Source organism: Balaenoptera ricei, chromosome 19 (assembly GCF_028023285.1).
Source record: "Balaenoptera ricei isolate mBalRic1 chromosome 19, mBalRic1.hap2, whole genome shotgun sequence".
In the NCBI taxonomy this organism is placed as follows: Eukaryota; Metazoa; Chordata; class Mammalia; order Artiodactyla; family Balaenopteridae; genus Balaenoptera; species Balaenoptera ricei.
The window spans coordinates 51,063,901-51,089,608 of NC_082657.1; the positions used below are offsets into that span (position 1 = coordinate 51,063,901).

The window sequence follows — 25,708 nt, forward strand, 5'->3', positions numbered from 1 at the left end:
ACTAGAGAAAGCCCTCGCACAGAAACAAAGACCCAACACAGCCAAAAATAAATAAATTGATTAATTAAAAAAAAAAAAAAAAAACTAAAACTTTTAAAGACATTTAAAAGGGGCTTCCCTGGTGGCACAGTGGTTAAGAATCTGCCTGCCAGTGCAGGGGACATGGGTTCGAGCCCTGGTCCAGGAAGATCCCACATGCCACAGAGCAACTAAGCCCATGCGCCACAACTACTGAGCCCATTCGCCTAGAGCCCGTGCTCCACAACAAGAGAAGGCGCCGCAATGAGAAGCCCGCGCACCGGAACGAAGAGTAGCCCTCGCATGCCACAACTAGAGAAAGCCCACACGCAGCAACGAAGACCCAACGCAGCCAAAAGAAAAAATTTATTAAAAAAAAAAAAAAAGACATTTCAAAGAAGATATTATGTCTCCATGATTGTAATGTAGTAGGGACAAAAACACACAAAACGAGAGACTGATAAATGACTACACTAAAATTAAAAACTTGTGTTTAACAAAAGATACCATAGACAAGTTAAAGAGACAAACCATAAACTAGAAGATGACATTTGCAACATATACAACCAACAAAGAGTTGGTATAAGGAAAACAAAGAACTATAAATCAGTAAGAAACAATATATTTTTTTCAATATAAATGAGCAAAATATTTGAGCACAATGTATAGAAAAGTAGGTTCAACCGTGATTGAGGAAAAGCAAATTAAAGTAAATACTACTTCACTCCATGAAACTGGCAAAAATTAAGTCTGATAATACAAAGTAGGTGAGGGTATGAAAAAAAATGAGAAATTTCTTACACTGCTGCTGGTATATACTGGAATAGCCTCTTGGAAGAGCAATTTGACAATATCTAGTAAAGCTGAAATTACATGTACCCTATGATAAAGCAAAGCCACTTCTAGACCTAAAGAAACTCTCACCTATCTCTCTGCAGCATGGCTTATATTAACAAAAACTGGAAACCACCTAACTGTCCACCAATATGAAATACATATAGGTAAACTCTAATTAGAGAAATAGAATATTATATAGAAATTAAAATGAATCAACTAGAGCCACATCTATCAACTAGGATATGTGCCTCAGAGTATTAAGCAAAAATCAAGTCTGGGGCTTCCCTGGTGGCGTAGTAGTTGAGAGTCTGCCTGCCAATGCAGGGGACACGGGTTCGAGCCCTGGTCTGGGAAGATCCCACATGCCGCGGAGCAACTGGGCCCGTGAGCCACAATTACTGAGCCTGCGCGTCTGGAGCCTGTGCTCCGCAACAAGAGAGGCCGTGATAGTGAGAGGCCCGCGCACCACGATGAAGAGTGGCCCCCGCTTGCTGCACCTAGAGAAAGCCCTCGCACAGAAACGAAGACCCAACACAGCCATAAAATAAAAAAAAAATTTAAAAAAAATCAAGTCTGATTAAGTACATCTTTGTACATATCCTTAATCATTTCTTTAGAGAAAATGCCTGAAGCAGAATTACTTTTAGACTTCTGGAGCATATTGCCAAAGGCCTCTCTAAATGTTTGTGCCCGTGTCCATTTTTACCAGTAATACATGAGCGAACCCACATCCCTGTAGTCTCTCAGTGCAGGTTCTTTTTATTTTTTTTGGCTGTGCTGTGAGGCATGTGGGATCTTAGTTCCCTGACCAGGAATTGAACCTGTGCCCCTTGCAGAGGAAGCGTGCAGTGTTAACCACTGGACCGCTAGGGAAGTCCAGTGCAGGTATTTTTAATCTTTAATGTTCTTAGAGCATATTTTATAAGTAGTGTTATTAGCATTTGTTCATGGGCTTCCAAAATCTTGATACTTTCTTGCATTGTATGACAAGTGCAAAGCTTCAGTTATGAGACTTCTTTGCAGAGTACTGTTGCAGGAGGGCTTAGGGACACAAGAAACAAAAATCCTCAGTTTTTAAAAAGTATCATTAAGTCTATTCTAGTGACAAAGAGATTGAGACTTGGGAGTGTGTTCTAGATGGCCATGAATTGGCTACAAAGAGTAAGACAGAGGATTCCCTGATTCAGTGTTCACAGTATTTAGGAGCAGAGGCAGGCAGTAAATGTAATCCCTAGGGAAGAATCTGGACAGGCTACAAAAAATCCAGGCTATCTTTCTGATTGGGTCTGCTTCCCAGCCTAGGTGTGCGGTATTACTGTATGGCTAAAGGTTTCTCTATGACTTTTTTTTTTTTAATTAATTTATTAATTTATTATTTATTTTTGGTTGCACTGGGTCAGTTGCTGTGCGCGGGCTTTCTCTAGTTGCAGTGAGCAGGGGCTACTCTTCCTTGCGGCGCGCGGGCCTCTCATTGCGGTGGCTTCTCCTGTTGCGGAGCACGGGCTCTAGGCACGCGGGCTTCAGTAGTTGTGGCTCGCGGGCTCTAGAGCGCAGGTTCAGTAGTTGTGGCTCATGGGCCCAGTTGCTCCATGGCATGTGGGATCTTCCCAGACCAGGGCTCGAACCCGTGTCCCCCGCACTGGCAGGCGGGTTCCTAACCACTGTGCCACCAGGGAAGCCCCAGATCATCATTTTTAATGCTATATGGAGAGCAAACCATGCTTCAGATGATCAGACATGTATCATAAATCACAGTGTTAGACAGATTGCCAACGATCCCCAGAGATCCCCAGTCACGGCCCAAGGAAAGCCTCAGAACCACATTAAGAGTGACTCATACCTTTTTCAGAGGTGCATACAAAGAACCAAAAGGGAATATTCCAGCTAGGCAGACTCTTGCCACCTACCTTTTCATGAGCTCCTGTTCACTAGCGTCCAAAGCTCTCAGGGTTCGGGCATAAAGGACAACGATGTCACTGTGCTTGGCTTTCTTGTTGCACTAAGGAGCCCAATGGGACACAATAAGTGTGGTTCTAGGAATCCTCCTGACTTAACATGTTGACTGTGCACATGCACAGTTCTTAACTATGGTCTTTACCTGAGGACATTTTCGTGCCTGTCCTTTGAGCCACTTAGAAATGCACTTATACCCAAAGAGGTGCCCACAGCGCAATGCCGAGAGCCGGTGATCCCCAGCATTGGTCCACTGTTCCAAACATATTGTGCAAGTGTCCACTTCTTCCTCATCCACAGAAGCAGAAGCTAGAAGAGGATTAGACTTCTGGGGAGACTGCTAGGTGGAAACCAGAATACATTCAAATTAGAGAAAATGCAAAATCAGTCTTGAAGAAGATGTGAAACTCTATCAAATTAACAAAAAAATCACACAAAAATGATACAAATGCAATTGAAAATGCCAAAGAAAAACCCCAACACCCATGAATCACTTCCCATTCTTTCCAGAATGCAATCTGGTCAAAGGTAATATAAGCCATGAAAATATTATTACCCTTTGAGCTTATAAAATTCTTGATTTTCTTTCATTCAAATGACAAAAAGGAGCTATATTTATGAAGATATTAAAACAAAACAAAACTAGAAGTGACCCAGTTAAATAACAACAGGGAATATTAAATTTGTTATACATTCGAAATTAGGTCCATAATCAATTCAAGTAGCTATAAAATACCTAGCTCATGTGAATAAAGAAAAAAAAATACCAGGAAAAAAACAAAGGATATAAACAACTCACACAAAAATACAAATGGTCAGTAAGTGTTCACTTATAATTAAAGAAATGAAAATTCAAGTAAGAGACCACATTTTTACTTTTTCATCTATTAGATGGCATAAATTGATGTCTGATGACACCAAGCACTGAGGGTGAGGGAGAAATGGGCATGCTTACATACTGTTGCTGCAAGTAGAAACTGGCACAAATTTTCCAGAGGGCAACTTGGCATTATCTATCAAAACTAAAAATACATACATCTTTCCTTTGATATACCAATCTCTCTGCTAGAAATATATCCCATGAATATAATCACAAATATTTGCCAAGACAATAGTAGAAAGATGCTCAGTGCAGCATGATCTCATTAGGAAGCAACAGCAACAACAAAGAAAGAAAGAAAAAGGGAACAACCATAGTGTACATGGCAAGGGAAGAGTTAACTAAAAATGTATTCCTATGTAAAAACACTGTGCAGCTATTACTGCCAATAAGAATGAGATTCAACTTTATGGACTGACACTAAAAGGCTCTCCAAAATGCAGTAAGTTGGGGGAAAAGGAACCAGTCTCAGAACAGGATATTATATAATCCCTCTTGTGTGAATTTTAAAATAGAACATTTAAATGAATTCAGTAAAGTTGAAGGATACAAAATTCATCTACGGAAATCTGTTGCATTTCTACACACTAAAAATGAACTATCAGAAAGAGAAATTAAGAAAATAATCCCATTTGTGAACTACATCAAAGAGAACAAAATACCTAGAAATAAATCTAGCTGAATAGGTAAAAGACCTGTACTCTGAAAACTATAAGACACTGATGAAAGAAATTGAAGACAACACAAACAAATGGAAAGATATACTATGCTCAAGGATTGGAATAATTAACACTGTTAAAATAATCATACCCCTGCCAGGCAATCTATAGATTCAATGCAATCCCTGTCAAAATATGAATAACATTTTTCACAGAACTAGAATAATTCTAAAATTTGTATGGAAACACAAAACTCCAAATAGCCAAAGCAATCTCAAGAAAGAAGAACAAAGTTGGAAATATTACACTCCCTGATTTCAAACTATACTACAAAACTACAGTAATCAAAACAGCATGGTACTATCACATAAGCAGACATATAGATCAATGGAACAGAACAGAGAGCCCAGAAATAAACCCACACTTATATGGGCAATTAATTTACGACAAAAGAGGCAAGAATAGACAATGGGGAAAAGACAGCCTCTTCAATAAATGGTGTTGGGAAATCTGGACAGCTACGTGCAAAAAAATCAAACTGGACTGCTTTCTCACATCATATACAAAAGTAACCTCAAAATGGACTAAAGATTTAAATATAAGACCTGAAATCATAAAACTTCTAGAAGAACACATAGGCAGTAGGCTCTTTGACATCGGTCCTAGCAGTTGTTTTTTGAATATGTCTCCTCAGGCAAGGGAAGCAAGCAAAAATAAACAAACAGTACTACATCAAACTAAAGCTTTTGCACAGCAAAGGAAACTATCAACAAAATGAACAGGCAGTCTACTGAATTGGAGAAGACATTAACAAAAGATACATCTGATAAGAGGTTAATAGCCAAAATAAACAAAGAGCTCATACAACTCAACAGCAAGAAAACAACCTGATTAAAAATGGGCAAAAGACATGAACAGACATTTTCCCAAAGAAACAGCCAACAGACACATAAAAAAAGATGCTCAGCATCACTAATTATCAGGGAAATGCAAATTAAAACCACAAAGAGATACCACCTTATACCTGTCAGAATGGCTATCATCAAAAAGACAACAAATAACAAGCATTGGCGAGGATGTGGAGAAAAGGGAACACTCATGCACTGTTGGTGGGAATGTAAATTGGTGCACCCACTATAGGAAACAGTATGGAGTGTGGACAAATACCATATGATCTCACTTACATGTGGAATCTGAAAAATAAAACAAAACAAAAAAACTCAGACTAACAGACACAGAGAACAAATGGGTGAGTGCCAGAGGGAAGGGGAGTGGGGTATGGCAAAATAGGTGAAGGGGATTAAGAGGTACTAACCTCCAGTTATAAAATAATAAACCATGGGGAGGTAATATATAGCATGAAAAATGTGGTCAGTAATATTGTAATAACTTTGTATGGGGACAGATGGTTACTAAACTTATTGTGGTGATCACTTCATAATGTATGCAAATGTCAAGTCACTTTGCAGTACATTTGAAACTAACAGAATACTGTACATCAACTATATTTCAATAAATAAAGAAAAAACATTTATACACATAAGTAAATTTATATGAGAGTAACTTTTCTAGAGAGAATAAATAAAAACAGAAACTTGCAAAAAGTGGATCAATGATGTTTTGGAACTGGCAGGGTCCACAGTTGGTATAAATAAGTCTCAGATTAAGGACAGTGATATTTGTAATTTTTAAAAATAAAAACTGTTTATCTCATAGCAATCTTTCTGCCAGACAGTTCATAAACTGCATTCATATCTACTACTTTAACTGATACTTAACCTTGTTAGGTGGACAGGACAAGTTCTCCTCACATCTTCCCCTACCCCATGTTTTTAAACCTAAGGGGAGGCAGTCACACAAATAATGAGTAACTTGTATAGGATCTACACCTGGACCCCTTGCCTACAAAGTCTGTGGGCTTTCCACTTTAATCTGCAGCTGCCTTTTTAAATGTAAATCGAAACCTCTCATTTAAAAGGATGTTCATATTACCTGTTTGGGGAGAGTCTCTCCTCCACCGATACATGTAACTTCTTGCTCTGTTGACATATCTCTTAGTTGCTCTGCCAAGTCGTTACCTCCTAGTTGCTCTGCCAAGTCGTTTCCAGAAATGATGGGATATGTAAAAGAAGATATAAGTCAGGTATGAGGCTAGCAGGAGAGCCTGACTCACCACAGCTTTCCGTTTCTAATTGATACCGTTGCTGTAAAAGGAATGACAATTTCCCCAAGTAGCATCAATGAATCCTTTTTTTTTTTGGCTGTGCAGCACGTGGGATCTTAGTTTCCTGACCAGGGACTGAACCCACGCCTCCTGCAGTGGAAGCATGGAGTCCCAACCACTGGACCGCCAAGGAAGTCCTAATGAATTCATTTTTAAATGTAGACAGAATAGTAAACTAACCCACAAGTACCCATCACCCATTTCAAAAATAATATTTTGCCAATCTTGTTCCAAATAAGCCCCCATTCCCATTATTTTCTTTCCTAATAACAAACCCTAAAATGTGGTTTCACTTGGAAAAACTTTTGTAGCACTCAATGATAAGGACTTTTTTTTTTACATAAACACTATACCTAACAAAATTAATAATACTATATCTAACAAAGTTAACAATAAGCCTTCAATACCATCCCAGACACCCAGTTTGTACTCAGAATTTCCCAGTTGTTGTTGTTGCTTTTTGTGGCCACATAGTGAGGCATGCAGGATCTTCCCCAACCAGGGAACGAACCCATGCCCCTCGTAGAGTCTTAACCACTGGACCACCAGGGAAGTCCCTCCCAATTGCTTTAAAGTTGCTCTTTACAATAGATTTATTCCAATCAGGATCCAAACAAGGTCTCCAAACAGTGAGCTTGGATTGTTATGTCTCTTAAGTCTTTTTCATTTATAACAATTCTCCTTCACTTATTTCTATCCCCTCCTTGTCACTGATTTGTTGAGGGAGATTTGATCATTTGTCTTATGAAATGTCCTACATCCTGGATTTGGCTGATTGCTTCCTGTGGTATTCCTTACTTACTGCTCCACTGCCTGCCTTTCCTATAAACTGGCCGTTAGACCTAGATGTTTTTGTAGATTCAATTCTGTTTTTTGGAAAGAGGAAGGGCAGCAAGAAACTTAGGTTTTGTGCTTCTGACAGCAGTACACCAGGAGGCTCATACTGGGTTCAGGTGATGTCAGTCTGACCCCTAGACTATCTGGTTCCTCAACAACCTTTCACAGCTTCCATTAATGGTCAAGATAGTAATCTTAACTTTTAGTCATTTTTCTTTTTGAGGCTCAAATTGTTCCATCGTAGGCCAGAGAGAATCCCTTCAAATTGGCTCTTTTAAAGAAAAAATCTTTTATTGAAATGTAATATGCATACAGAAAAGTGTACCATAAATATTTTTACTGAATTTTCACAAACTGAACTATAAACCAGAACATCACCAACGACCCTAAGAGTGCCCCTTATACCCTTATGTCCTTTTATCTTGGGTGACAGGCAGGGAGGTGACCTTGCCCCCAAAAGTAACTACTTTACTAAATTTTAACACCATCTACTGGTTTTGCCTGTTTTTGTATATAAATGGCATCTGAGTTACCCACTTTCTGCTACTTTTGTTTGACATTCTTTGCAAAATTTTTCCATACTAATGTGTGGAGTTGTAGTTCATTTTCACTTCTGTACAGTGTTTTACTGCGTAAATATATAACATTTATTTATCCATTCTACTGCTAACGGGTTTGTGGATAGTTTTCAGTTTTTTCCTATTACAAACAGTGTTATTACATTCTTGTACATGTCGTTCATGAACACATGTACTCATTTCCTTGACTATATACCTAAAAGTGAAATTGTTGAGCCACTGGTTCTATATATATATATATAGTGAGTTTATAACAATACTAGCAAAATGTTTGTACCAATTTACGTTTTGATGTAAAAGAGGATATCAAAATCATAAAATGTGGGGGAGAAGAGTAAGAAAATGTAGATTTTAAAAAAAAAATTTCCTAAAATGTATTTGAGCCCATATGACTACCAGTCTAAGGCAAGCAGATATAGGAAAGGGTTACGACACTTGAAAAACAGGGTAACCACAAATTAAAAACATACACAAAAACCAAAAAGAAGAGAACATAAGTATAATACAAAAGATAATCAGGGGGAAGGGATAAATTAGGAGACTGGGATTGACAAATACACACTACTATATATAAAATAGACAACTAATAAGAACCTATTGTATAGCACAGGGAACTCTACTCAATACTCTCTAATGACCTATATGGGAACAGAATCTAAAAAAGAGTGGATGTATGTATATGTATAACTGATTCACTTTGCTGTACAGCAGAAACTAACACAACATTGTAAATCAACTATACTCCAATAAAAATTAATAATAATAAAAAGAATCAAACCACAAAAGGAAAAACAAAAAGAAAAAAAGGGACAAAGAAGAAATATAAAATCAATGGGAAAACAAGGTTTAAAATGGCAATAAATACGTATCTATCAATAATTACCTTAAGGACTTCCCTGGTGGTGCAGTAGTTAAGAATCCGCCTGCCAACGCAGGGGACAGGGGTTTGATACCTGGTCTAGGATGATCCCACATGCCACAGAGCAACTAAGCCCATGTGCTGCAACTACTGAAGCCTGCGCATCTAGAGCCCATGCTCCACAACAAGAGAAGCCACTGCAAGGAGAAGCCTGCGCACAGCAATGAAGAGTAGCCCCCACTCGCTGCAACTAGAGAAAGCCCGTGCACAGCAATGAAGACCCAACAGAGCCAAAAAAAAATAAATAAAGATAAATTTTTTAAATTTTAAAAATTGAGAAAATAATAAACTGTAACATTAAAAAATAAATAAATGGTACATTTCTTAAAAAAAAAAAATTACTTTAAATGTCAATGGACTAAATGCTCCAATCAAAAGACACAGAGTGGCAGACTGGATTAAAAAAAACAAGAGCCTACAATATGCTGCCTACAAGAGACCCACTTTAGGGCAAAGCACACATACAGATTGATCATGCTAACGGAAATGATAAGAAAGTGGGGGTCGCAATACTCATATCAGACAAAATGGACTTTGAGAAAAAGGCCATAAGGAAAGATACAGGACACTATCTAATGATAAAAAGGATCAATACAAGAAGAGGATTTTAACTCGTCAACATATATGCACCTAATATAGAAGCATCAAAATACATAAAACACAATTAACAGACATAAAGGGAGAGACTGACAGGAATACAATAATAGTAGGAGACTTTAACACCCCACTCACGTCAATGGACAGATCTTCTAGACTGAAAATCAATACAGCAAACAGAGATCCTAAATGATACAACAGAACTGTTAGACTTAATTGATATTTTTAGAAATTATCTCAAGCATCTTTTGTGACCACGACAGCATGAAACTAGAAATCAACCACAGAAAAAGAAATGAGAAAAAAACGATTACATGGAAACTAAACAACATGCTACTCAACAACCAATGGGTCAACAATGAAATCAAACAGGAAATTAAAAAATACCTTGAGACAAATGACAATGAAAACACAACCATACAAAATCTATGGGACGCAGCAAAAGCAGGTCTTACAGGGAAGTTCAAGCAATACATGCCTTCCTCAAAAAACAAGAACATGAAGAGATATGGGAATATATGTATATGTATAACTGATTTACTTTGTTATAAAGCAGAAACTAACACACCATTGTAAAGCAATTATACTCCAATAAAGATGTTAAGAAAAAATAAATAAATAATGCCAGATCAAAAGCAACACTATGTACCAGAGGCCATGTTACTGTGTTCTAGTAAAGATGGTAAATGTAGCACAGCAAAAAAAAAAAAAAAAAAAAAAAAAAAGAACACGTTTTTTGTCATAAACATGTCTGTTTATGACAAACTCACAGACAATATAATACTCGATGGTGAAAAGCTGAAAGCCTTCCTGCTAAAATCTGGAACAAGACAAGGATGCCCACTCTCACCACTTCTATTCAACATAGTACTGGAAGTCCTAGCCACAGCAATCAGACAAGAAAAAGAAATAAAAGGTATCCAAATTGGAAGGGAAGAGGTAAAACTGTCATTATATGCAGATAATATGATACTATGTATATAAAATCTTAAGGATTCCACACAAAAACTACTAGAACTGATAAACGAATTCAGCAAAGTAGCAGGATACAAGATTAACATACAGAAATCGGTTGCATTTCTTTACACTAACAATGAAGTATCAGAAAGGGGATGTAAAAATACAATACCTTTTAAAAATCACACCCGCAAGGGACTTCCCTGGCAGTCCAATGGTTAAGACTCCGCACTTCCACTGCATGGGACATGAGTTCAATCCCTGGTTGGGGAACTAAGATCCCGCATGCTGTGCGGCCAAAAAGAAGAAAGAAAAAAATCACACCCCCCAAAATAAAATATTTAGAAATAAACCTGACTAAGGAGGAGAAAGACTTATTCACTGAGAAATATAAAACATTAATAAAGGAAACTGAAGATGATTCAAAGAAATGGAAAGATATCCCATACTCTTGGACTGGAAGAATTAATATTGCTAAAATGGCCATACTACCCAAAGCAACCTACAGATTTAATGCAATCCTTATCAAATTACCCATGACATTTTTCACAGCACTAGAACAAATAATCCTAAAATTTATATGGAACCATAAAAGACCCAGAACTGCCAAAGCAATCCTGAAGAAAAAGAACGAAGCAGGAGGCATAACCCTCCCAGACTTCAGACAATACCACAAAGCTACAGTAATCCAAACAGCATGGTACTGGCACAAAAACAGACATATGGATCAATGGAACAGAAAATAGAGCCCAGAAATAAACCCACCCACCTACAGTCAATTAATCTTCAACAAAGGAGGCAAGAATATACAATGGGAAAAAGACAGTCTCTTTTGCAAGTGGTGTTGGGAAAGTTGGACAGCCATACGTAAATAAATGAAGTTAGAACACACCCTCTCGCCATACACTAAAATAAATTCAAAATGGCTCAAAGAATTAAACAGAAAACATGACACCATAAAACTCCTAAGAAGAGATCATAGGCAAAACAAATCATACCAATGTTTTCTTAGGTCAGTCTCCCAAAGCAATAGAAATAAAAACAAAAATAAATAAATGGGACCTAATCAAACTTACAAGCTTCTGCACAGCAAAGGAAACCATAAGCAAAATGAAAAGACAACCTACAGAATGGGAGAAAATATTTGCAAAAGATGCGACCAACGTGGGCTTAATTTCCAAAATATACAAACAGCTCATACAACTCAACAACAAAAAAACAACCCAATCAAAAAATGGGCAGAAGAGGGACCTCCCTGGTGGCGCAGTGGTTAAGGATCTGCCTACCAATGCAGGGGACATGGGTTCAATCCCTGGTCTGGGAGGATCCCACATGCCACGGAGCAACTAAGCCCATGTGCCACAACTACTGGCCCACGTGCCACAACTACTGAAGCCCACACGCTTAGAGCCCATTCTCAGCAATGAGAAGCCCACGCACCGCAACTAGAGAAAGCCCACGTGCAGCAACAAAGACCCAACACAGCCAAAAATAAATAAATAAATAAATATCCTATGATAAACCATAATGGAAAAGAATATATAAAAAAATATACATATATATATGTATAACTGAATCTCTTTGCTGTACAGCAGAAATTAGCACAACATTGTAAATCAACTATACTTCAATAAAAAAATAAATAAAGTGAACCTCTTATAAGCAGCATTAAAAAAAAAAAAAAATTTACACTCCCACCAGTACTGTGTGAGAGGTCTGGTTGCTTTATATCCTTCCCAATACTTGATATTGTCAATCTTTTAAATTTTAGCTGTTGCGGTGGGTGCATATCAGTTACCACACTGTGGTTTTAATCTGTATTTCCCTGATGACTAATCAAGTCTCTGTATATATTTATTGGCCATTTAGCTATCTTGTTTTGGAAGTATCTTTGCAAATCTTCGGCCCATTTTTCTATAAGGTTGTAGAAGTTACTTATGTATTCTAGATATAAGCCCTTTTCTGGATATATGTATTATGAATGTTCTCTCTAGTCAGTGGGTTGCCATTTCACTCTTTTAATGACGTCTTTTGATTAAGAGAAGTTCTAAATTAAAATTCACCTGTTTTGTCACTGATTTGTTGGAGAAATCTGGTCATTGGTCCTGTGAAATGTCCTACATCCTAGATTTGACCAACTACTTCCTCAAGGTATTTTTAAACTTATTTACAGAGTTGTAAAACCATTACCACAATCCAATTTTAAAACATTTCTATCACCCCCAAAATATCCATCACACCAATTTAGAATCATTCCCCATTTGTACCAGCAGCCCTTACGCAACCACTAATCTACTTTGTCTCTGTAGATTTGTCTTTTCTGGACATTTTACATAAGTGGAAACAAAGTATCTATGCTGGCTTACTGTCATAATTTTTTTTTAAATTTTATGTAATTTTCTTTTATTTCTTCTATATTTTGAAGTACTCCTTACTCCTAGATTTTATCACTCATGTATTCCTCTAATACTAAACGGTTTCATTTTCCACACTGGATCTCTGACCTCTTATATCCTGGTTTACAGTATGAGGAACGAATCCAAATTTGTTTTCCAGTTGTTTTCTTTTTTTTAAAAGAGTAACACTTTGCTTAAAAAAATTTTATTTATTTATTTATTTACTTATAGCTGTGTTGGGTCTTCGTTTCTGTGCGAGGGCTTTCTCTAGTTGCGGCGAGTGGGGGCCACTCTTCAGCGTGGTGCGCGGGCCTCTCACTGTCGCGGCCTCTCTTGTTGTGGAGCACAAGCTCCAAATGCGCAGGCTCAGTAGTTGTGGCTCACGGGCCTAGCTGCTCCGCGGCACATGGGATCTTCCCAGACCAGGGCTCGAACCCGTGTCCCCTGCATTGGCAGGCAGATTCTCAACCACTGCACCACCAGGGAAGCCCAGCTATCCAGTTTTAACAATAATATTAATTATAAGTCTATTTTTTCCCCACTGATATGAGATATTCCCTTTACAACATATTAGATTTTCAGATATGTATAGGCCTTTTCCTAGATGTTCCATTTGTAGAATGTCTTACATTTTAGATTTGAATGACTGCATTTTTGAGATATCGCTCACCTTGTTCCTTTACTTCCTTCCTGTAAACTGCCTAAACTGTTTATTATATCTAGAATCTCAAGGTCATTCAGGGTTTTTATGGGGGGCAACAGTACTTGCTAGGTGGTGTGGACATTTTCTTTAAATTAATTAATTTATTAATTTATTTATTTTTGGCTGTGTTGGGTCTTTGTCGCTGCACACGGGCTTTCTCTAGTTGTGGAGAGCGGGGGCTACCCTTCGTTGTGATGCGTGGGCTTCTCATTGCAGTGGCTTCTCTTGTTGCGGAGCACGGGCTCTAGGTGTGTGGGCTTCAGTAGTAGTGGCACACGGGCTCTAGAGCGCAGGCTCAGTAGTTGTGGCGCACAGGCTTAGTTGCTCTGCAGCATGTGGGATCTTCCTGGACCAGGGATTGAACCTGTGTACCCTGCATTGGCAGGTGGATTGTTAACCACTGTGCCACCAGGGAAGCCCTGGACATTTCTGATTGCAGCACATCAAGAGGCACATATAATGGTTTCACTTTCTGAAATGCTAAGATTGATAAATGGGTTCCGGTGGTGTCAGCCTGGTCCCTCTATTAAAAAGACTCCCACCAACCTTCCAACCTAATGGTTTTAAGAGTCACTGATGATCTTTGACTAGATATATCAATTCATTAGGAGTCACAAAATGATAATTTTTTCCCCCTATCATTCATGCTACAATTACTAGCTGGAATTTTTCTATTAAAAAGAACTTCCTTAGGGGGTGCATGGAAGGGAAGAATAGGCAGAGCATAGAGAATCTTTAGGGCACTGAAAATACTGTATATGATATTATAATGATGGATGTATGTCATTATACATTTGTCCAAACTTATAGAATGTGCAATACCAACAGTAAACCCTAAGGTAAACCAAACACTTTGAGTGATTACAGTGTGTAACTAATGCACCATTCTGGTGAATGATGCCAATAATGGGGAGGCAATGCATGTATGTGTGGGGGAGGGAGGGGGGCAGGTGTATAAGGGAGATCTCTCTACCTTCCTTTCAGTTTTGTTGTGAACCATAAACTACTCTAAAAAAAAAAGTGTTAAAAACAAACACTTAAAAGACCTTCTCCATCAACTATTTGGTTTCCTGAATACAGTTCATATAGGAAAGGCAGGATAAATGCTTAATCCTTTATTCAACAGTTTTCAGAGCAATGAGTTAGGACTCTAATAACTTATGATGGTAATAAGTAAGGTTTTTTTTTTTAAAAAGTGCACAATTATGAATTTATAGATTCGCACAGATTTGATGTATTTCAATCTGTAATCTAAGAATACATTCATTATTCTTTTTAATGTTCAAACTGTCCCAACTTAGGCCAGTAGGATCTCTTTCAAGGTTGTGCCTGTGCCTACTGACCTAACTCTGTAAGACTCAGACGGCTTCCTTGCTTTCCAGCACAATAAAATGCCCTAGGCCCATCTTGTATACTTCCTATCACAGACCTGGAAAGCCATTTCTCCAAGCCTTGGTTCCCTTTAGTGTGAGAAGACCACACTGTAGGGTATCAGATAGGTTTTTTGTTTTTTGGGTAAAGATTTAATTTTATTTATTTTTGGCTGCGTTGGGTCTTTGTTGCTCTGCATGGGCTTTCTCTAGTTGTGGCGACTGGGGACTACTCTTCATTGTGGTGCGCAGGCTTCTCCTTGTGGTGGCTTTCCTTGTTGCGGAGCACAGGCTCTAGCGTGTGGGCTTCAGTAGTTGTGGCTCGTGGGCTTAGTTGCTCCACAGTACGTGGGATTCTCCCAGACCAGGGATCGAATCCGTGTCCCCTGCATTGGCAGGCAGATTCTATTTTTTTTTTTTTTTTATAAATTTATTTATTTTTGGCTGTGTTGGGTCTTCGTTGCTGCGCGTGGGCTTTCTCTAGTTGCAACGAGTGGGGGCTACTCTTCATTGCGGTGTGCGGGCTTCTCATCGCCGTGGCTTCTCTTATTGCGGAGCATGGGCTCTAGGCTCGCGGGCTTCAGTAGTTGTAGCACGCGGGCTCAGTAGTTGTGGCTCGCGGGCTCTAGAGCACAGGCTCAGTAGTTGTGGCACACGGGCTTAGTTGCTCTGCGGCATGTGGGATCTTCCCGGACCAGGGCTTGAACCCATGTCCCCTGCGTTGGCAGGCGGATTCTTATCCACTGTGCCACCAGGGAAGTCCCCAGAGAGTATTTTAATACAAGCATATGCTTAAGGGTCTCTGCCCATCTACTGTTAAATAAAGTTCCACTTGCACAACACGTAACATTACACTAGGACTTAAAAAGTACCGGACTAGACAGGGTGCTGAATTTATGAAGCTTTTCTTTTAAATAATCTACTTCCTTCTCAATTGTCTAAGAAAACGAAAGGGAATGTAAAATGCCATTATAAAGTGACCAACTCAATGGGTCACAAATCACATTAAATTGCAAGCCAGATCAAATCCTCTCTATATAGTTATGGCCAGTGAAAGCTCTGTACTATAAAGCATTAATCTATGACATCTGGGGTGAAAAGGGAAAGTATCAAAACACAAGTCTAGAGTTTCTAGCCTTCTGGAGTCTAAGCTTTCTGGATGTTGACCTTGTGAATCAAATCTGGATAAAACACTCACCTTCTAAAACAACAGCTCCAGGTTCCTCTGCCTGGACAACTCCCTCTTCATACTCTGTGGAGCTGTCACTGTCAGAACTACCTGATACCTGCAAGTCTTCAGAAACAGGATTCCTAGTCTCTGAATCATAAGAGGTGGCTGGCGAATAAGGCTGCGTCCTGCTCACTTGAAAGTAAGCATCCAACGGTGTTCTCAACCTATATATGCAGAAAGACAACAAAATTCTTGTACAACATACCATCATCACAAGAATAATCCACAGTATTTTGGAGGTAAATCCTAGTCATTTTAACGCATCACCAGGCCATTAAATGCTGCCTTTGAACGCTGAAGTAGGAATAGAGATTCAGGCAGGTGCTGACTGGACTAGACATGCTCTTTCAACTCAAGTATTCCATTAGCCCACACTGAAGCCTGACCCCTCTGCTAAAAGCTAATCCTACTTTACTGGCATTTCTTTTGTCAATACCTTTTAAAGACATGACTCATTAATATAAAGGAAGAAAGGGAGGGAGGGAGGGAGGGCTGACTCAGCAATTTGTCTGCTGATATTAGGGGTTTGAAAAGAGAGTGGGCAAGACAAAAAAGGGCCCTATTGATCAAATATGGCCTCATGGGATTCTGCTGCTGCAGCTACTAAGACCAAGGTCTTCTGAAGGTATGAAGCCTGGCTATGGTCATCATTGTCTCACCTCTTATTTTAAGCCACTTTTCAAGTCAAAAATGTCAAAGAAGGACAAAAGTTCTCTCTTTTGCCTGCTCAAACCTGCTGTTGAGCTCTCTAGTGATTTTTTTCCATTTACTGTGTCAACTCCAGTATTTCTATTTTGTACAGTTTATAACTTCAGTCTCTTTATTGATATTGTCTATTTTGTTGTTTTATACTTTGCTTTAGTTCTTTGAATATATTTAAATAGCAGATTTAAAGTTGGTCTAGTAAGTCCAACATCTTGGCTTCTTCATGTACAGTTTCTATTTTTTCTTCCTGTGTATTGGTTATACTTTCTTTACATGTCTTATTTTTTCTTGAAAACTGGACGTTTCAAATAATATAATGTGGTAACTCTGGAAATGAGATTTCACCCATTCCCAGGGTTTGTTGTTGTTGCGATTTCTTATAGCTATTACTATTGGTTTAGTGACTTTTCTGAAGTAATTCTATAAAGTTTGCATTCTTTGTTGTGTGTGGCCACTGAAGTTTCTGTTTGGTTAGCTTGGTGTTCAGTTCATGACTAGATAGAGATTTCCTTAAACACTTGGAATCAGTATCTACCTCCCAGTCTTTGCTGAGGGACTTGATGTGTGTGTTGGGACACATCATCAATAATCAGCCAGGCAGGTGACAACTCTGCCTTAGCCTTCATTTCCTGCTTACGCAGAGCCTCAAGGTCAGCCAGAGTTGAGAGCTTAGTGCCCTCCTAGGTCTTTCCTGACTGTGGGCCCAGCTGCACACAGCCCTGGGCATGTATGTGGCCTTCTAGATTCCCAGGAATATGTCAGAACTTTTCAAAACCCCATAGGAAGATCTCATTCTCCACCTTTTCCTTTTAAGCTTTTTGGTTAGTCTAATGTTTGCCCCAATGGTCATCCACTGCCACAGGCAGACCCTGGGGAAAAGGCTTTAGAATTTTCGAACTGGACAAGCCAGGGATTGCCTTTCAAGTGGGATCTTCCAGGAAACCAACAAACAGGTCAAAGAAAGAGAATTCTCTGGGGATGAGGCTTTGAAGGACCTCCAATTCCATTCTACTCTCTCTAGTTGCTTCCAGGCTGCTGCCTTTTCATTGTGATTGCAGGCATTTAGTTTTCAAGACTACTATGGAGGGACTTCATAGTAAGTCCCTCCATAGTAGTGGTTAAGAATCAGCCTTCTAATGCAGGGAGCATGGGTTCGATCCCTGGTCAGGGAACTAAGATCCCACATGCTGTGGGGCAACGAAGCCCGCGTGCCGCAATGAAAGATCCCACATGCTGCAACTAAGACCCAATGCAGCCAAATAAATAAATAAATATTAAAAAAAAAAAAAAAGACTACTATGAAGCTGAAGAGAGGGATGGGAATAGGGAATGCCACAAAGCTCACAGTTCTTACTGAGATTCAGCTGGTTTTCTTTATGAATCACTCACTGAATTGCTACAAGTATTTGGTTAATTTCCAGAGTACTGAAAAAGTTGATTTTGATAAATGTTGCCAGTTGTTTCAATGATTTTATGGAGAGAATTTTCTGAGGTCCTTACTCTGCCGTTTTCACTGATGTCACTCAGGTTTCCTTTTCAAAAAAAATGCTAACCAAGTTTACAAACTTATTTTATGAACTGTGCATGAACAGCAGCTATAGCTACTCATGAGAATAAGAATATAAGAACAGTATTTCCTAAGAACATTTTAACCAAATGAAATACATAATAAAGTTAGGCTATTACATGCATATCAATAGCATTCTGCATAGAAACCAGTAAAAAATTAAGTAATTGACTATTTTTTAAAAAATCACTCATCAATATTGCTTTTACATAGCAAACTAGGCATTTCCAAGGTCAGGTGGGGACATATAAAAGAGAAACTATGAAAAGCAACTGGGAGGCAGTGCTAGGAGTACAGTCTTGGAACCCAAGAAATTCTCCTTTTTTCCTGCACTTATCATCTCTGCATTAAATAACAGTATAGTAAGTTCTTGCCCCTTGCTTACCCTCTGTAGTCCTAGGTTCCATAAGCTCCAAGAGAAAAGGTACCCTGATCTGTCCTGTTCACCAATGTATCTCCAAGGCAAAAGTTCAGCCCCACATAGTGGAGTGTTACAAGTATTTGATGAATAAGTGATGATGCTGGCTGTCAGAATCAAGCAGCCTCAAACAAAGAAACAGGAAAGGAGTTTGTGACCTTGGCTGAGAAGTAGTTGGGAAAAATATCCCACTATGCAGGTTTCCCCAATTTTGGCTTCTTGGTGGAGTCTGAGGCAAAAGCTGCTCACCTTGGCCCAGGCTCTCAGCACCTGGCCCAGGAATGGTCTGTCAGGTGAGTAATGCCAAACACCATAATGAGAAATTCACCTCAAGAAATTCAGAAGGTATAAGCAATGAGTCCTGGAAAAGCTCAGACTTTTATGTGAATTTAGTGTGGAATTTGTTTACAACACAATTTAAAGGAAAAAAATTTTAACGCCACATTTATCTGGCTCCAGAATCCATGTTCTCTCCACTGAACTGCATAATCCCTTGCCTTTAAGGTTTATTCTCTTTGTGGAGACAAACATATGACCGTCAGTCAAATAGCTTAACTGACATCATTTAACATCTAAATTCTGTAGCTCAGTCCCTGAGCAGAGATTCTACACACATCAAGCTATTTTCTGATTAGAGTCTGGCTTCTGTGTGGCAGCATCCCCTAGGAGAATCATGCTGACCATGCCAACAAGAGAATTTGGTCTCTGTGGTGTTTCTAATTTTCTCTGTAAATTGGCATCTGGTTTATAAGTGTCACTGTCCTGTGAACTGGTTAACACAAAAGTCCCCAACCAAGAGCAATCTCCACTCCCGCCTGCTCATGAGTGGATGAACAACCAAGCGTGAGGACTACTGCAAGAGGCCTCTTGACAGTTCTTGGGGACATCACTCTCAACTCTCAGCCCCCTTACTTCAACAAGGTCCCCAAATTGCACTACAAGGTACCTTCACCTATGACACAAATGTATGAAATCCTACTTTGCTTTCAAAATCCGAGTAAACGGCATCTTAAAATAACAGAGTAGCATGCATTTGCAACTCTTGTCAACACAGAACTGGGCACCTCTCACCCCTGATGGATCACATCCAGCAGTGACCAGGCATTACAGAGACTGAAGCCATAGTAATAGCAGGCCCTGATACAGTAATCAGCAGGATCCATGGAAAAGGATGCTGAAATCCAGAATCAGAAGGTACAGTCCAGTTCCAGAGTTATCCCAGTCAAAACACAAATCACCCCATCATCTTCCTCATTTGTAAAACATAAGTAATAGATGGCCCAGCTACCACTTTTTATTGTCACCTCATTATTTTCAGTGTTAGAAAAAACAAATAGGTCTGACTGAAGCCAGCTCTAACCTCCTCTGTGCTGTCACTATGAGACCCTGAACAAACCACTCTCTCAGGGTCCAAGTTTCCTTCATATTTAAAATGAAAAGGTTGAATTCAATCTCTTTCAACATTATGAAGGTACTTAGAAGCCCAAATGTGAAACAAAGTATTTCAAAAAAAGCTGGAGGAAGTTAAAAAACGGGTAAGGCATAGACAATTGTTATTCTTCTTAATAACTCTGTCACAAAGACTTGACAGCTAAGCCCTTCAAGAGGCAAATTCAAACCAAAACCTATGGAAGAAAATTATTTTTAACTCTACAACACAGTATCAGGTGAGGAGAGCTAGAATGTTTCTCACTTAGTCAGATAAGCTCTAAATTAATTCACACTCTACTTTTCACAAGGCTTCTCTAAATCCAGCCTGCCCATCTTCTGAAATCTACTGCACCACTAAGTGGAGAACAATGAAATTGGGCGAGTGGAGTAGCCTTGAAAGTTAAATATTTTTTTAATGTACAAGAGACAAATGATCTAAAGAAAAGCCAGCCTCTACAGAAAACGCTGCCAACAAACTACCACCGAGTTTTCAAAACATATCAGTGTAACTTATCCCCTCCATTACTTTGTGAAATAAATAAGGCAAGCACTTTTATTTTCATCTGACTTATGAGGTAATGGGGGTTCAGAAAGGTCACCTGACTTGCCAAGTCACAATGCCAATTCTTGGCAGCACTGGGGCTATGATCAGCGCCTAAGGTTCACAATTCCCAATCTGGCACTAATCCTACTGTTTATACATATATTTACCTGGCATTGTTTGTCCTGTGAGACCCTCCAGCTCTTGCCCTCTGTGAAGCAGAACTCCTCCTCCTCCTGGTTCTCAATGGCCCCACCCTGTGTTCCAAAGTTGGTCTCAGGATTTCCAGCATGCCATGAAGTCTCCGCAGCCCATTGATGAAGCCGTTCGTTGAATCCAATGAAGATACTTGGGCAGTGTGGTTAGCACCAGATTCCTGCCTACGTTCCTCTGAAACTCCTGGATTGATGTTCTCCACAGTCTCTTCTCCTGGGAGCTCCTCTGTCACATCAATGGACACCTGTGGAGCAGGCTGAAGCAGGGGCAGTCCCTCTTGGCTGCTGACCACTTCATCAGGAGAGGGCTGGAGCAGGGGTGGTCCCCCTTGGCTGCTGACCACTGCAGCAGGTGCAGGCTCAAACAGGGGTGGTCCTTCCTGGCTGCTGACCACCTCAGTATGAGAAGGCTGGAGCAGGGGTGGTCCCCCTTGGCCACTGACCACTTCAGGAGGAGCAGGCTGTTGTGCAGCACCATGTTCTAACTGCACCTGAAGATCATATTTCATTGCTTCATGAGCCATCACTGAGAAAACAATATTTCTAAGTATTAGTAAAATATATCAGCTATAAGACATGTTTTATCTAATCATATCTGTTCTTTAATATTTCTGTTTAAGATCATTCTTGGCAAAACTGGGAAACTTAAAGAGATGATTTTGTTCGATTTTTTTTTTTCCAAAATAAGTACTTATAACCAGTTTTCCTGTTTGCCCTTTGAAAACATGAAGTCATGTGATCACAGCACTATCCTTTAAAATAGATCTAGGGACTTCCCTGGTGGCACAGTGGTTAAGAATACGCCTGCTAAGGCAGGAGACACAGGTTTGATCCCCGGTCCAGGAAGATCCCACATGCTGCAGAGCAACTAAGCCCATGTGCCACAACTACTGAGTCTGTGCTCTAGAGGCCGCAAGCCACAAGTACTGAAGCCCGTGTGCTGCAACTACTGAAGCCCATGCGCTCTAGGGACCACATGCTGCAACTACTGAAGCCTGCGTGCCTAGAGCCTGTGCTCTGCAACAAGAGAAGCCACCATGATGAGAAGCCCGTGCACCGCAACCAAGAGTAGACCCCGCTCGCTGCAACTAGAGAAAAGCCCGCGCACAGGATAAATAAATAAAAAATTAATTAATTAATTTAAAAAATAGATCGATAAAATAAGAGGACTGAACTACTGAAAGTAGTGGATCCACAAGTACAAGGCAAAGAGAGTATGAGACACACAAATCAGTTTTTCGGACTGATAACTGGTAGGACTGTGTGCTGTTAAGAAGCAAGCTAATTTCCACTGAGGGGACTGTAAAAACCAGTACCAAAGAAGACAGCATTGTAAGACGGAGATGGAAAGGCTGTGAAAGTAGTTAATCTGTCCCTCAGGCAAACAATCAAAAAACCCCTCCCCCTATGCTGCAGACAACTGGAGGTTTGAACCAGACAGACTTAAGACCAGCAGTGAAAACAAAGAGTTAAGTGAAAGTCTACAAACTTTCACAAGTGTGAGACACTTCCAACCCTTCTCCCCGGCTGCACAAATCCAGAACGCAATATTCTGGTTTACATACATTCTCTATGCCTCAAGGCAGGAGATTACAGGATTGTTCCCTAGAGAAAACCAGCTCAAGAGGAAAGATCTATAAATACTGACAGCTCTGACTCTCAAGAAAATGGCTGTCTCTGCCCGTACATCTAACAGTAAAAGTCCATTGGTTGGTAAGGTTCAGTCGTTCATACAGAGCTTCCAATCAGTTTTCTGGGGGTCTCTCCTCAAAATGAACAAATAGCCAAAGAACAACTGACATTCAAGAAAAGCCTCCAACATGAGAAAGAGACCAAAGCAGACAAAGAGAAGAAACTCGGAGAAAAGAAAGGAATACAATGCAAGAAACAGAAATAAGTAAATAAATAAAGAAACAAATCCAAACTTAAAAGAATGCCAAGGAAAAAAAGATTAAATCAGAAAACAAGAAAGAGCTCTTAGAAAAGAAAATTTACAGCCAAAGTAAATGCTTTAATAGAAGGACTGGAAGATAAACCTGAGTAACTCTTTCAGAAAACCAAAGACAGTTAAAAAATAATATTAAAAGCTCAAGCTAGAATACTTGATTAACTTTAGTACAAGAATGAGAGAACGGGCTTCCCTGGTGGCACAGTGGTTGAGAGTCTGCCTGCCAATGCAGGGGACACGGGTTCGAGCCCTGGTCTGGGAAGATCCCACATGCCGCGGAGCAGCTAGGCCCGTGAGCCACAACTACTGAGCCTGCGCGTCTGGAGCCTGTGCTCCGCAACAAGAGAGGCCGCGATAGTGAGAGGCCCGCGCACCGCGATGAAGAGTGCCCCCCACTTGCCACAACTAGAGAAAGCCCTCGCACAGAAACGAAGACCCAACACAGCCATAAAAATAAATAAATAAATAAATTAAAAAAAAAAAAAAAAGAATGAGAGAACTCAAAATGGAGAAGAAAGTGAAACAAAACCTCTGGTCAAGATGTAACCATAAACTCTCTTCTAAGAACCCCAACACGGTAAATTTCCTCAAAAATTATATCAGTTACAGAACAACCTCCATTATTAATTCCAATTTTAGGACACTTATAAAATATGCAAAACCACACTACTATATGGATTTATAGATATAAGATAGTATAAAACAAGCCCAGGCATGAAAAATACCAAATTCAGGAGAGGAAGGGTGCAGAGGTACACATGAGGCTTTGAATACAGAATTTTTTTTTAAGGGAAAAAAAAAAAAAGAATTCTATCAAAAAGTCAAAGCCAAGATTTGCTAGATCTGGGTGGTGAATGCACGGGTCTTTTAAAAATTATTCTGTGCACTTCTCAGCATGGTTAAATATTAAAAAGTGAAATTTCTTCCCATCATATGCCAGATCTGATTAGAGAAAAACCAGTTCTGATAAGACGTGAAAGGCCCAGAGCCGAATCCAAACCTGATTCATCGGTGTACCCTACACAGCAAAAAGTACAGAGCAGATGCTAAATATTTACTTAATTACCCACCATCCACCTAAAAACACAAAACCAACCAAAAATCCCCCAACAACTAAGAACATATTAGCACCCGATATTGACAGAGAGAGACAGGAGAGATACAGAACATGTTCATCCCGGCAGAAAGTTCTCTAACCAGCGTCATCCTGGAGCAAAGCTTCCCAATCAACGTGGGGAAACACAAATCCCTCCAGGCCTGGGGCTGAGCAGCGGTGCGTCAGCTGCAACCCCCGCTCACCCAGGCCGTGAGCAGCCTGGTCCTAGACCTCCCGTAATCTTTCCAAGCTTTGTCACTCAGATTTCAACCAAAGTCCGCTCCAGGCGGGATGATGGCTCCCAGTTAAAAGAATAAGAGGCGCCGGCGGGGAGTCGTGCCGACCTGGGTTCAAATCCCTGCTCTGTCACATCCTACCTCTGGGACCTTAGGAGGTTCCCTATTCGACTTGCTCCTCTGTAAAATGGGGATAATAAAAGTGTTTACGTCACAGTGTTGCTGTGAGGTAAAGTTGGATAGAATAGGTCCTTCGTTCAACTTGAAAGTGATGCAAGTAGAAGGCGCTCCACGGGACGGCAGTTGTTTGCAGATGATGAGTCTGAGGCTCGGCTGCCTGGAGAGCAACCCGGGACCTTTGACTCCGGCCCCGCGGCGAAGTCGGCTCCTTCCGGGATCCCCGATGTTCCTGCCTTCCCCGCCCCCACCCTCACCAGCAACCCCGCAGCCCATCTCGTGGGGCGTCCCGGGGCCCCGCGTCCATGGACCCAGCCCGGGAAGTCATCTCGGAGCAGAGGCCCAAGGTCTGGGAAGAGGCAAGCACCCACCTCACCTGAAGCCGGAAGGACGCGGTCAGACTCGCGGGACCGCCGCAGCAACTGCCGTCTCCTCAGGAAACCTCTCGCCGGACTGGCGCCAATACCCACTTCCGGAGCAGCTCAATCCTCCAGCCCGAGTTGCGGGCTCGGCCTGCTCCTATTGGGCAGCAGTCCCAGTCGGCGGCCAATACCCTCTCTTCTTCTTTCTTTGGTCGCCACTGGCTGAAACAGCGGTGCTCTCATTGGCTGATCCTTCGTAAACGGACTAGGCGGGACCACGCTCGAGGAGGCCTCGTACAATTGGTAGAAACCTACGTCCGTCAACTCTCGCCCACAGAGAAAAGGGGAAGAAGGGTTTTACCGCTCTTTATTTGAACTTTGTGGCGGGAGAAAGTCGTAAGGGAAGCATTTCTTGGTCCATTTTGAAAAGATGAAAATATTAAAACTGTGCCTCATGCTATTTCTCCCTAAGTCTTTGGTGAAGGAGATGTCTTTATCCAAAGGCTGGTAGCTAATCCAATAATTTCAAAATGTTGCCCGCAGTATCCCGGCGCCTATAAAGAAGAGTGGGACAATCCTGTTCGTATGTTGTACATCCTCCAGTGGGTTGAAGAGCTCATGCAAAAGAACTTACCTACACGGTCTCTTCAATCCCAAACCATTGCAACAAATTGCCTGCTACTAAACTACCGTCACATCACTTGACAGCAAACATTTTTCAAGCATTTCCCTGAAAGACGAAATCTCACCTTTAGGAGGAAGACCTAAAAATCTGAACCTCAGGCACAGACTGCACACTGCCAAATTTCATTTACTCAGCTTCCAATTCTGAGTGGAACTAGTAGCAGAGGAG

The 25,708-nt window shown here is 40.4% G+C and overlaps 1 protein-coding gene across 3 annotated transcripts in view; it reads right to left on the reverse strand.

Moving 5' to 3' along the window:
- RFWD3 (ring finger and WD repeat domain 3) overlaps positions 1 to 24,952 on the reverse strand; it is a 42,428-nt gene extending 17,476 nt beyond the window's left edge. Inside the window, exons 1-6 of one of the 3 annotated variants that reach the window (XM_059904929.1) lie at positions 24,870 to 24,952; positions 20,992 to 21,562; positions 16,127 to 16,323; positions 6,340 to 6,437; positions 2,954 to 3,148; positions 2,763 to 2,854 (exon numbers count right to left, since the gene is read on the reverse strand). In XM_059904929.1, the coding sequence (XP_059760912.1) occupies positions 2,763 to 2,854; positions 2,954 to 3,148; positions 6,340 to 6,437; positions 16,127 to 16,323; positions 20,992 to 21,560 (1,151 nt within the window). In that variant the 5' untranslated portion in view covers positions 21,561 to 21,562; positions 24,870 to 24,952. Of the gene's footprint in view, positions 1 to 2,762; positions 2,855 to 2,953; positions 3,149 to 6,339; positions 6,438 to 16,126; positions 16,324 to 20,991; positions 21,563 to 24,864 lie in introns of all 3 variants that reach the window. The other 2 variants (XM_059904930.1, XM_059904928.1) reach the window with 2 other exon arrangements.
- Between the last annotated feature and the right edge of the window lie 756 nt (positions 24,953 to 25,708).